Here is a 14421-nt window from a genome sequence, read left to right on the forward strand (position 1 = left end):
GATATTATGTTCTTGATATGTTTATAGATTTGGATAGAATGTAAGAGTCGTGTAACATGGCACATGATGACGTTAGGGTCTGTGAATCATCACGTTCCATTAGAAACTCAACATGAGCTGCTGTAATATAATCACGTTGATCAAGTGTCATTATATTATACTAACTCATGCATCAGTTCCCAACACCACTTCAAAAACATTCATAGTTTAAACTGGAAAGTTTACAGAATATAGAAACTAACAGCTTCATTTTATGATATAATACGGATAGCGCAGAGAGATAATTAATATCGAACCAGAATATTTATGAAGATATCTTCAGGAATATTGAGGATATTAATAAATAAAGGTACGATGATATCTTAGGATTTCAGAATCAAATTGTGATGAAGAAATTCATTCACGATGATTTAGAGTGGTTAAGGAGTAAGGTATTCGCTAAAGATTTCATCAAAAACAGAATCATTTGGATTCTTTATGTACAAGTTTAGTCCTTGTAATTTGTTCAGAGTCTTCTTCATGGTTTGCTCAATCCGGTTTCCAGTTCCAACTTTTCTGAGCTTTGTCAACACATTTATTCTTTATCTTTATACCTTTGACTGTTAAGGTCGTGTACAGTTTTTGCTGCTGTATTCAGAATTTGAAGTATTGATTTATAGACTGGGTGCTTTTCAGAATTTTAGAATGGAAGGTCATAATTCAAATAGATAAATGTTATATGAATACATATAACTGTTGATGTGGAAACGTTGCGAGACTCACAATACAGATTTGCTGATTCCCGGTAATTGGTATGGCAATTCTTGTTACAAGATGCGGATGAGTACATGATGAGACTTAATAGATAAATATAGTGATTTGTCGGAGAGATTTAATCCAAGGAGCAACGAGGTTGCTGGTACATCTGCTGGTAATATGGTGGAATATAAAAGGTTCCCCGGTAACAATAAAAGAGCATGCATATATATCAAGGTTATAGTAAGGCTAGTCCGACTGAAAAGTCGAAGTTGACTTGTTGTAGCTGTGACAAATTTGACTAATTTGAAAAGGAATTGCAAAGTTATTTTCAGTAATAACAATGCCAAAGGAGTTAGCACAGATAAGTGCTAGACGTTTACTCAGGTTCCGAGTGTTTTCAAGTGCATAATTATATGCATCAATCTCTTCTTACGTAGATGAGGTGCGGTTGGTTCATCCTCTCGATTGAGGTGTTTTCAAGAATCATGAAATGTTTGAACGCAAATTTGTAATCGTCAAGATACAAATGAGGTTTAAGATGAAATCAAGTGGCAAACTTGAAGAATTGTTTAGTTTCATATGTTATAATCAATATTTTAGTTCATTTTAATTGTCCAATGTTGGTCCTCAGTTGATAGTCCACAGTTAGCAATTTAATAATTCATATATAGTTTAATACATAATATTTAAATTAAATAATACGTATCGTGACCCGTGTACATGTCTCAGACTCGATCACAACTCAAACTATATATATTATTGTAGAATCAACCTCAACCCTGTATAGCTAACTCCAGCATTACTGCATATAGAGCGTCTATGGTTATTCCAAATAATATATATAGATGCGTCGATATGATATGTCAAAACCTTGTATACGTGTCCCGATACGTAAAGTGCGTAAAAATAAATAACAGAAATTAAATGACGATAAATAAAGTGCGTAAAGTAAATAACAGAAATTAAATGATGATAAATAAAATTGTGAGAATGTAAATTGCGATAATTAAATTGCGATAAATAAAATGTAATCAGTTAGCTAGGAGCAATTAGCTAGGAACAGTTAGCGTGGAATCTTAACAAAATTTCTCATAGTTAATTTGTTTGTTTCTAACCAATTTTATTTTTTTAAATGTTTTCTTCATTATGCCACTTGTTGGATTCTGATAAGTCAAAATCCAAATATGAAATTGAATGAAACTGGTTATTTCGTGGTGAACGGATTCATATATCTGTGGGTGTAAGTAGGATAGTAAATGAATATTGAATTAGACTTGAAAGAATGTACAGTGTACTTATTAATGCGAAATCTAAATATTCCTCGGGTATTACCTACCCGTTAAAATATTTTCACCGTTAACAGTTTGTACAATAAAAATTTTAATTACAATCTTTATGAAAACATATATACATATATATTTTCTTCAGATGTAATCATGGATTTAATGAGTCAATGTGATATTAAACTCATCAGATTTACGGCTAGAACTAAAGTACATAATCTCTAAAACATTAGAGATTACATAATCACAATGAAGGACGAAGATAGTTTATGTAGAACGATTCGTAGAACGATGATTATGCTTGAGGTATAGATTGCGAGGTTGAGACTTGTGATGATGTTGTTGTTGTTGGTACTGGTTATGCTGCTGGTGCTGCTGATGGTGGTACTGTTGTTTTCGGTGCTACAAGTATTGTTGGTGCTAAGGTTGGTAATGATGTTGGTGTAGTAAGTATAGCTTGTAAATCACGCACCATTCTTGTCAGGGTTTCTATCCTACCCTCTATCATTTCTATCCATCCACTCATCTGATTCGATAGATCTTGATTATCAATTCGAAGTTCCCTAACTTCTTCTAATATTCCTCTTCGATTGGTATTCGGAAGTAGAGGTTGAATATTTTCTGAGATTGCAGTAACGCGACCCTCGAGGTGGAAAACTTTAGCAAGAAGGGTGAATACAGTGTTGCGCATAGGTTCACCGGTGAGTACATCGTTTTCTCCGATGTTAGGAGGTAAGTTTGGTTCGCGGTAGGGCTCGCCTTCTTCATTTCTCCATCGAGTGAGTAAGTCTCGGACCCACCCCCATCTTCTCCAGAAAGAAAAATAGTTAAACGGTGGAGACACTTCGGGTTCATTGATTTCGGAGTCTACTTAAATACGCATCTCAAAATTGCTTCCGGAACTAATGGAATCCAAGCTAGGTGTAGGATCCATCTCTTATGATCAGTTAGAGGATTTTCGATATGAAATGATTTTCGGTTATCGGATAATATTCTAATTATATAGAATATCTAATATAGTACAGAAGATCCCGTAGATCCCGGAGGAAATTAAGGAAACGTGTCAGATAAAGTCTACAGTAACAGTACGCTAAGATATGGATTTGTCTATACATTATTCATGCAATCAATGCAGTAAAACGTGTCTAGACTAAGAATAATGAGCAGGTAATTTCCTAAGGATGATAAGCAGATGATTTCTGACAAAAATGATAAGCAAAACTTTTGACACGCAGACACGGTCGAAGTCCAGACTCACTATTGCATCCTAATGACTATCAGTTAGACACACTAATGCAAGACCTGGTTCGCTAAGACCACCGCTGTGATACCAACTGTAGAGACCCATCCTAATCCATCCAGACGAAATCCATATCGATTACAAACGATTCACAATAGTTGGTTACATCGCGAGGTACTTGACCTCTATATGATACATTTTACAAACATTGCATTCGTTTTAAAAGACAAACTTTCATTTCATCGAAAGTTGACGGCATGCATACCATTTCATAATATATCCAACTATAATTGACTTAATCATAATCTTGATGAACTCAACGACTCGAATGCAACGTCTTTTGAAATATGTCATGAATGACTCCAAGTAATATATCTAAAATGAGCAAATGCACAGCGGAAGATTTCTTTAGTACCTGAGAATAAACATGCTTTAAAGTGTTAACCAAAAGGTTGGTGAGTTCATTAGTTTAATATAAACAATCATTTTTGTTATTTTAATAGACCACAAGATTTCATTTTCAGTTCTCATAAATATACGTCCCATGCATAGAGACAAAAATAATCATTCATATGGATTGAACACCTGATAACCGACATTAATAAGATGCATATAAGAATATCCCCTATCATTCCGAAAAATCCTTCGGACATGATAAAAACAACATCGAAGTACTAAAGCATCCGGTACTTTGGATGGGGTTCGTTAGGCCCAATAGATCTATCTTTAGGATTCGCGTCAATTAGTAGATCGGTTTACTAATTCTTAGGTTATCAAGCAAAAGGGGCATATTCGGCTTCGATCATTCAACCATATAATGTAGTTTCAATTACTTGTGTCTATTTCGTAAAATATTTATAAAATTGCGCATGTATTCTCAGCCCAAAAATATAAAGGGTAAAAAGGCAAATGAAACTCACCTATGTATTTTGTAGTAAAAATACATATGACGATATTGAACAAGTGTGGATTGGCCTCGGATTCACAAATCTATAGCATTATATATATATATATATATATATATATATATATATATATATATATATATATATATATATATATATATATATATATATTAACACGTATAATTGTATTCGAGCAAATTTTCATATATCATTAGTGATATGATTATTATATTAATAATTCATATGTTTCATAAAGTAACTATGTTTATTTTATATACTTTTAAGTAATTAATTTTTATTATAAAAATATTAATTTAGTTACGTTATATGTATTAAATATATTTATATATAATTAATATTTATTTGTTATAATATTAGTTGATAAGAATAATATTAATAATAAAGATGCTTAATAATGATAATAATAATAATTATGATAATAAGACTAATAGTACTTATAATGATAATAATTTTGATGATAATAATAATAATAATAATAATAATAATAATAATAATAATAATAATAATAATAATAATAATAATAATAATAATAATAATAATAATAATAATAATAATAATAATGATGATGATGATGATAAAAATATTAATAATAATAGTAATAGTAAAAATGATACTTTTAAAATGATAATTTTAATAGTAATGATAGTTTTGATAAAAAAAACAAAATGATAATTTAAAAAAAAAATATTAGTTTTAATAACAATTCTAATAATAATAATGATAATAATAACAAGAGTAATAAGGATAACTACCTCTCAAGACAAAGTCCCAAAAAATAAATGCCTATGCCCAGGCTTGAACCCGCAACTTCTTGCTCAACGACAACCCACCCAACCATTGATCCATTTGTTACTTCCTGAATTTATCTCGCACTTTTATTTATTTACTATGTAACACGCGGTTTAATCATCTTCATAACATCACCATCTTTATGATCATTTTCATCATCTTAAACTATCATCAACTAACATCATCATCGTTTCTTATTACGTTTATCATTTTCTTAATGAATCGTGAGTCATAAACACCCACCAAATCGATTCGTTACTAATAACAACATCAAATTTCAGGATCATCATCCCTATCAATTCAGCCCAAAAGACATATAAATTAAGACTAGTGCCTCGACCCAATATCATAATAGAATACATAGTCCAATAGCAATTCATTCGGCCCAAGTAAAATCAATAGATTGTTTTGGTTTTCCCTGAGTTCTACCGAATTGCATAAAAATATATATATATATATATATATATATATATATATATATATATATATATATATATATATATATATATATATATATATATATATATATATATATATATATATATATATATATATATATCGCTGTTAGTTTCAATATTCATCATCATCTTCAGTAACATTATCACCATAACCATTGTCATTCATCTTTATCATGATCACTCAACTTCTACTCATCAATTATAATTCCTAATCATAAATCAAAATTCCTAATTATAAATCATAATATATCAAGTATCATTTTCTCGTTACCTTCCTTCTTTACAGCCATCAACATTCGCGTAACTTTGTGTTAACAGCAAAATAAACAGAATTTATAGCAACAGAAATGATTCGAATAACAGACACAAGGTTTGGCATGGTGTGTTCGATTGGATTTGAAACAGAAAATGTGCAGTAGCAACTTGTAGTTAACAACGAAGAACATTTGGGTTGATTCAATGGTCGGCTGCAAAATAGAAAAAGGAGAAAGCAGTAACAGCGTTGCAGTCACTGTTTGGCAGTTGTTGATTGTTAATTCGAAATATTAGCCCAACAAAACAGCCGGTTAACAAACCCACAAGGAAAGTCCACTAAACAAAATAAAATGGTCCAAAAGGAATTGTAATCTGTTTGGTTTTGCTGTTGCATTAGCGAAGTGAAAACAATAAAATAGAAAAGAAATAAGAGGCAATCTATAAATAAGTACCCACTGGTCGGCCACTATGGTTGCAACTTGGAATAATTAGTTCTAAATTTAAACGCCTTTTTAATATATCATCATATCGATAACTGAGTCGATGCTTTTGATTTTTGTTTGAGATTCGACAGAAAAAATAGATGCATAACTGTAGCCTTGTGTTGTCTTCGGTTTTGGGGTTTAAAACTGTATAGAAACAGAAGTTAAAAGTAAAGATCGATGGTGGTTTGCTTGAGCCAGAAAAGAATGAAAAGATGGATGGGTTGTTCGTGTTTTAAGGTGGTGATGTTTATGGTGGTAACGATAGTTATTTCCGGCAGTGGTGGTGTAGTCTAGTAACAAGAGTTGATAAAAATGGTGACGGGTTTGTAAATCACAAAACAGAAAACGTACTAGAAGAATGGTTTTGGTGTTGGGTTGTTTAAATAGTAAGCACAAGTAGTATCGTTTGATGGTGGTTTGGGTAAATGTTTGAAAGGAACAGAAATAGTAATTAGATGGTGGTGTTGTTGTGACCCATGGTAATTATACTCGATGGTGGTGGCGACTTGGGTTTACGTATGGTTGAAGGTGGGTGGTGATAGGTACAAATAACAGGAAAAACAAACAAGTATAGCATCGGTTCAATTTGGTTTCGTGATGGTGATGAATGTGATGAAGCGTTCATGGGTTTTAATAGACATAAGTGGGTTTCATGTAGATGAAGTGGGTTGAGGTGATCGTGGGTGTTTCGTTTGTGGGTTGCAGCAGGAAAAAAAATATAAAATATCGATGGTATCCTTTGGGTTTCATGATGGTTGATCGATTTACGTAGAACAAGTGTTTGTAGTTGTAGGGTGGTTGTTTGATCAAAAGAAGAAACAGAAAGCAAGCAGGAGGCATAATAATGATGACAATGGCGAGTGTTTGGTGACTTGAAGTTGCCGTTTGCAGTAAATCGTGATGGTGATTTGATGTTGGTTTGTTTCACGAAGAAGAGAACAAGGAGAAGAAGGAGAGAGAGAAGAGAATGGGTGTGGTGGGTTTGTGAATTCTGAATTCGCATCACCTTAAGTCTCTAACACGTACATACAATAATTAATAATATTAAAATAATTAATAATAATCTCATAATAATAATTTACATGATTCATTCAGTGAATGATGAAAGAAAAAGAACAAGCACAGTCGAATTCACGTGAATGTTTGTTGTTTAATCTTACCGACAGTTTTCATGGACTACTATTTCGCATCCCGTTGATAATTAGTGGCGGATAAAAGTCCTCGGAATCCCATATTTTTAATTTAACTATATTTATTTATTTTGGTCATTATGATATAAAATTCGAGCATTAACTATTAAATAAAAATTACATTAATTATTCACTCCCAACCCCTAAGTAAAATATAAAAAGTTTTAAAATTTAACAAACATCTCCTAAATATATTATTAACAAGCCTAAAATTTATAAAACTCATTTTCGGATCACCCTTTATTTTAAAATCATATAAGTTCGAACTAAACTTCTCTAATATCAACCGGAACATCAAACGCGTATTACAATCATTTAATATTTATTTTCAGTATACTTTATTTATATATATAGATATATTTTAAATAGTAATTATTATAATATCTTATTTTTATTTTATTAATTTTTAATAACAACAACATATAATACTTCAAATTATATTTCGAATTATTATTTATATATACATACACACATATCAATTTACAATTAATTGTTCATGAATCGTCGAGAGCAGTCGAAGTTTAATGAATGTAAGAAAAACAGTTCAAAAATTTTGAGATTCAACATTACAGACTTTGCTTATCGTGTGGAAATCAAATAAGATTAAGTTTAAATTTGATCGAAAATTTCCGGGTCGTCACATGGGGTATGGGGGAGGTGAGACGTAGACAATCCTTCCTATATCCTAGAATAAAGAGAAGTCATTTCTCCACCCCGAGTGAAACACCCCAAAGAGTAGGGAAAGTCTTCTCTCTCTCTCTCTGTTCGACGGATAAAGAGATTGCTTCGTGGAGGACCTCCGGCCAAAAAATATTAAAAAACATAAAATAAAATAATAATAATACTAGTAAGAAAAAAAATAGAATAAATAAGTAAATAAATAATAAAATAAAATAAAACATATATAAATAAAAAATAAAAATAAAATTCAACGTCACAAAAATGGTAGAATCAGATTTTCATGGGTTTTAAATCGTGTCTGGAGTTCAATTTAGGCTCTAAGTGAAAGTCATGTCACTAATAAATCGACGTTCGATGTTGACTCACTTCCGTGGGAATTGAACAAATGTATTTTTATTTTCATACCTTACTTGGTCTTTGGTTGGTTGTATGTTAGAATCAGATATGCAAAGTTTCGAGTTTCGACTAGCATTATCAAAGTATTAAAGTATCAAAGTTATAGGGATTAAATATGTAAGTCCAAACCAAAGGCCAAAATAACCAAATCGTCAACTATCTACAAACGGAGCTGATCGACCAAATCGACTGCCTGAATCGTACGCCCACCACCGCCGATATAAACAACATATGTCCGATTGTTCCGGTTTCAATGTCTATTTTGAATCAAATCTTCAATAGGGGACTTATTGGTGCAAAATGGTAAGTTTCTTGACCCACTTTCCTTCTCAATTTTTAACTTAGGCTTTTTACCTTTCTTGATTTCAGGACTATTTCTTTTTCATATTTATGAATTACCAGTTCCATGTCAGCTTCAATTTCTTATTAACAGACCTACAAAAGTTAAAGTTAGCATTTTTATCGTTTACAAGTTCTTAAATTATATGAATTATAAGTCCAGATTTATTAGGAAGCTGCTATCAGAAAATAATATTGTGCATATGTTAACCCATAGAAAGCTTCATGATCAGTTGATCACACTGTGGTGTTCTATGTTGTAATCAAGTTCAAAAATTTCAGGTCAAGGTTTTGACTTTTAAGATCAAAGGTTTAACTTTTGATATCCAACAATGATTCAGATCTAATTAGATCTGTAGGTTCAATTATTTGATGGTAATTTATACTGTTCAGTATCATCTTAGTTACTGCAATGTGTGAAGTGAAAACATTGTTTGGATAATTTTGGATTGACAAATTGACCCGTTTGACTTGAAAAAGTCAGATTGCTTTTGCAGTAAAATTTTAGTTCAAGATGATAATTATAAATTTGATGAAAATAATGTTATTGCAGTAAAACATGCCTAACGTTAGCGATATCAAGGATTAAATTGCTTCAAAACAAGAGAGACACACAGTTGAAACTAATGCGCCAGGAAATAGCTCAGTTTCTTCAATCTGGGCAAGAACCAATAGCGCGGATACGAGTAAGTCATTATAGTAATATATAACGTGAATTTATCTATCAAGTCTTTTCCTTTATGATTTTCATCATTAGAAAGATGTCTGTAATTTGTTTTAGGTGGAGCATATTATAAGAGAACAAAATATATGGGCTGCCTATGAGATCTTGGAGATGTTTTGTGAGTTCGTTCTTGCACGAGTTCCGATTATCGAAAGCCAGAAGTAAACTCGTTTAAAATTTGCTTATACTATTGTGTGTGTATGTACGTATTTTGACCTAAGTTTTTTTTTTGTAAAAACAGAGAATGTCCATTGGAGTTAAAAGAAGCTGTTGCAAGCATAATTTTTGCAGCTCCGAGATGCTCCGATTTGCCCGATTTATTGACTGTTAGAAATTTGTTCGCTACAAAATACGGGAAGGAGTTTATTGCAGCTGCCTCTGAGCTTCGACCTGATACAAGTGTCAACCGTACAGTTAATTAGTTTAATATACATTTTTATTTAAATTTAATAATGCAGGCAAGGTTTGATTAATCGCATATAATTTCTTTTTAAATTTTGGTTTCAGATAATTGAGAAACTTTCAGTTTATACTCCGTCCGGTGAGGTAAAGCTTAACGTATTAAAAGAAATTGCACGAGAATATAATATCTTATGGGATTCTTCTAAAACCGAAGCTGAATTCAACAAATTGCCGGAGGATCTTTTGGTAATTTTACTTTTTTATACCTTCTTTTACTCCACCTAAATGCTCTTGTAGTTCTAAAATATAGCTAGAGATGCAATCTTTTATATTTTCTGAAAGGAAAATATCGAATATTGATAATAAACTAGCATCTTGCTAGGAAGCTAGGAAGTACGACCAAGACGATCGTAGTAAACTACAACGAACCTACACCTTAAATTCTAATAAAAAAACAACCTTACACATTGACAACTATCGTAACAATCTCACACACCAAGGTGGCGTTTGGTTAGACTTTTAAGTTCAAATGCACTACTTGTTGACACTAAAATCAAGGTTGAAAAAGACGCGAGACAGAGATGACGGTCAGGAACTTGAAAGGTCGAGTCAGTTTAGATGGACGTTGACCATTGTTGACTTTTAAATACCATATTATATTATATATAAATAATTCAAACATAATATTTTAAAGAGAAAATTGGGCGGTTGGTCCCTGTGATTTCCATGAAATGGGGCATTTGGTCCCTGAACTTCATTTTCGAGGTTATTGGTCCCTGTGGTTTTCTAAACACGTGTGGGTGGTACCTCCATCAAACGGACGTCAGATTGATCCGTTAAATCTAATATTGTGAGGGGTATTTTCGTCATTTTTGTCATTTCTTTACCAATTCATCAATCTTTCTCACACAAATAAAACTCTAATATAAAACCATAATACAATACAATTCTCCATGTTTACATTACACAGCAAGAACACCTCCAACTTATTATTTCCAATTACCATAGCAAGTTAAAATCAAATATCTAACCACAAACATCTTACAATCAACAACTTCAAGATAAAATTTAATTTTAAACACCAATTTTTTCAAAATCAATAATTTTGTGTTCCTTTTACACCTCCATCTCCAGTATAAACCCTTAATTGCATATTAAGGTAACACCTTGTTATACTAAAACCCATCTATATGTATATTAAAAAGTAAAAACCCATCTCCTTTATTAAAAACACGCTTGATTAAACTTAAACCCACAAATACACCCATGACTGAACTAAGAAACACTGATCCAACTTTCGGTACAAACCTTTGAATCAAACTCCGCCCATGGTGATGGTTTATTTATGATGGTTCGAGCATAAAAGAGGTGAAAAATTTCAGATCCAACGAGTTACGAAGGAGGTGCTGTCGGAAAATGGTTCCGGTTACGATGAGTTGGGGTTTCCTTTTAATTCTTTGTCTCATGTTCTCGTTCTTTCAGTTCATTCACTTTCAGTTAGATCCAACGAGTTACGAATGACGTGTTGCGGGAACGGTCCTGGTCATATCTATAACGTTGTAAAATAGATGGTTTTATTTTTTCCAATTCATTCACTTTTGGTTCATATATGATGATTATATCAGAAAGTGATTTTAGGAAGCAAACATAGGAAATTTGTGCAATGCTTTGAACTGAACAACCATGGTAGCAAAATTGTAGACCTTTATGAAAGTCAATTATTTTATTTTATTTTATTTTTTTTATAAAAAAATGTTGTGATTTTCTAGAGTGAAAGAAAGAGGCATAATTAATTTTGTTTGTGTTCACTTTTGGTACTTAATTGAGTTTGATTAATTGGTCTAGTTTGAAAGAGATGAAGTTGAATAATCAACAAGGTGGGTTTGGAATTTTTTATTACTTTATTAGGGTTTTGTTTGGGTGAGAATGATGAATTACTAAAGGAAATGGTTAAAATGACGAAAATACCTCTCACATGATCAGATTTAACGGATCAATCTGACGTCCGTTTGATGGAGGGATCACCCACACGCGTTTAGAAAACCATAAGGACCAATAACCCCGAAAATGAAGTTCAGGGACCAAACAAAACCACAGGGACCAACGGCCCAATTTTCCCTATTTTAAATCTAAATATATTTAATAAAAATGATTCACAAATAAGATGATGTGGTGTTAGCTAAAATAATATATAGGTTTTCTATAGTTAAACTCGTGGTATATTTATATGATAAAGCAATTAACAAAAGAATCAACAACACGAACTGAATTGATCGAACTAATTTGACTTTATTTGATAAGCTTGGATACATGTTTACAAAGCGAAATTGAGCAAAAGTGAATTGGAATGAGAAACGTAATGAACTAACTGCCACAGATGAAAATACAAATCAATTAGGCTGGGTCAACGAAAGTCAAAGCTGCACAGGAGCGTATAACAGAATTATAACGGCTGCTTGTTCTTCATTTTCAGTATTTGACGGAAACAACCCCTGTACTTGTAACTTTGGAAGAATTACACATTAAACCCTGCATTTCACATTATAAATTTATGTTTAAGAGATACTATGTAAGTAAGTCAATGTTTTTCCCAACTAATTTTTCAATCAGCTTAGGATTTTTATTTACACTAGAACAAGGCCATAAAACTGTCAACTTTTGACCGACATTGACTGACTTTTCCCGAGTTTGGCATGACTTTTAAAATTTGACCGACTAATTAGACATTTTTGGGTTAATCGGGACAGGCTAGTCACCAAACTGCCGCAATCGCCGTTTGCAACCATATAGTAGCTTGGAAAAGATGAGGTTGTTTTGGCACTTTGACTCCTATGATACCACCGACTTAAAGCAAATGAGAAATGATATATCCTTCTATAAGTTTTCCTGATGCTACATAAAGTGTTGAAGAACTCGGGAGTACTCGGCAAAAAAAGTCCCCCGATTACTCGGTCCAACAACTCGGATTACTCGGTCAAACTCAGTCAAAACTTGGGATTACTCGGTCAAAGTCAAACTTGGTCAAGTACTCATACTCCCCGAGTTGCCTAGTACTCTCTAAAAATTCCCGACTGAGTATTCCCGAGTAGCGATTGTTGCTACCTTGGCTACATTGATATGAATCCATGAGAGAGTGAGGATGTGTGTCTATTTATTGCTCTCATGGATCCATGCTATTTTTCATTAGAATGATTTGTAGAACTAGCTACATTAATTTTTTTTGTTAATGCACTATAAATTATTTATTTGGCCATTATATATACTCTCCAATATATGTGGTATTATTTTTTCACCAATGTTACTTACCTTAGAAAAACATAATTGACTTCATTAAATTTTTATTACTTACTATTGTCATGTTAGTACCCAAAAGGAGCAACAAAGTAAGATAACTTCTGGTTCAAGTTGGGTTGGGTTGACCCGAAACACGTTTTGTATTAAGTTTGTGTGTACATAGCATAAATCTTAATCAAGAATGCTACAAACGTACGAATGTATCTAAACTTGTTCTGTGATGTTTTATTTATGTGACTTGTAGAATGGACCAAGGCGTATATCAAGCGTCACTTCACAAATCAATAATAAAGAACCCCCTAAAGCTGTACTTCGGCCACCATTGATCAGCAGCCCACAAGTTCCTGTTCAGCCACTTCAATCTCCCAAGGCTGCTGCAATCGTGAGTCCGTTCGAAGTCAAACAGTCGTTAGCAGAAAGTCAAAAGGGAAGACCAGTTTCATCGGAGTCACTTGATGTGTTGGAGAGAGCTCGTGTTGCGATAGCTGCTGCAGATCGTGCATCAGCTGCTGCTCGTGCTGCGGCTGAATTAGTTAATGTTAATAATAACTCAATATCATCAGAAATGAGTAGATAATTCTACTAAAGTATATGATCACAAATTGTTAATTTTATCTCTTATTTTTTTTAGTTAATTTTGTATGTGTGTTGAGTGCACGTTCAATGTTGAGTGTTTTTTTCTTCTTACAGTTTGTTTTTTTCTCGTTACAGTTAGCAGAATGATATACAGTATGAATTTATCATTATGTATTTTCTAGAATTGTGTAAATCTAGGCTTTACATAAAAGCAAACATAAGATCAAAGTCCATTAACTTGTTTTTGTTTTACACTTTTGCATTTTTATTTTTTTTCGAAAAAATTTAATAACATTAACGGATTCTAAGATCAACACTGTACAAACGATTAAACAAGAAATCCAAATATAGCCAACTAAAAACGGTTCCACCAATAGAGTAAAAAAAAAAAAACGGTTACCTTGGAAACTAAACATTAAAATAATAACATTAGCCTTCTATATAAGCGGTGCTGGAGATTTAAACAAAGAAATAATGCATTATGGCATAAGATCATATCTTCGATCTATGGCAAAGAGGGTGGATTATCTAATGGCGATGGAATTGCACAACAATCCTCTGTGGAACAAGATTCGCAAAATGTGGTGCATGTTGCGTACATTGGGCGTCCCCTTTTCAACATCCATTTTGCGTAAACTTGGATGT

General features: G+C 32.4%; 1 protein-coding gene across 2 annotated transcripts; it reads left to right on the forward strand.

Moving 5' to 3' along the window:
- Nucleotides 1-8603: 8603 nt before the first annotated feature.
- Nucleotides 8604-13830, forward strand: LOC139840081 (uncharacterized). 2 transcript variants are annotated; one of them, XM_071830300.1, is made up of 6 exons: nt 8604-8744; nt 9334-9466; nt 9562-9665; nt 9746-9917; nt 10012-10152; nt 13445-13830. In XM_071830300.1, exons 1-6 carry the CDS (start codon nt 8695-8697, stop codon nt 13775-13777), a joined length of 933 nt encoding a protein of 310 aa, XP_071686401.1. In that variant the 5' UTR covers nt 8604-8694; the 3' UTR covers nt 13778-13830. The 2 variants fall into 2 exon arrangements, with proteins under 2 accessions (XP_071686401.1, XP_071686402.1); XM_071830301.1 differs by lacking the exon at nt 13445-13830 and adding an exon at nt 12380-13406.
- The last annotated feature ends 591 nt before the right edge of the window (nt 13831-14421 follow it).

The sequence above is a fragment of the Rutidosis leptorrhynchoides genome, chromosome 4 (genome assembly GCF_046630445.1).
Source record: "Rutidosis leptorrhynchoides isolate AG116_Rl617_1_P2 chromosome 4, CSIRO_AGI_Rlap_v1, whole genome shotgun sequence".
NCBI classification, from domain to species: Eukaryota; Viridiplantae; Streptophyta; class Magnoliopsida; order Asterales; family Asteraceae; genus Rutidosis; species Rutidosis leptorrhynchoides.

Coding starts and splice junctions, on each gene's coding strand:
- LOC139840081 (XM_071830300.1), top strand. CDS start 8,695: ATGTCTATTTTGAATCAAATCTTCAATAGGGGACTTATTGGTGCAAAA. Junction 8,745..9,333: donor GGACTTATTGGTGCAAAATG/GTAAGTTTCTTG, acceptor ATGTTATTGCAG/TAAAACATGCCTAACGTTAG. Junction 9,918..10,011: donor ATACAAGTGTCAACCGTACA/GTTAATTAGTTT, acceptor TTTTGGTTTCAG/ATAATTGAGAAACTTTCAGT.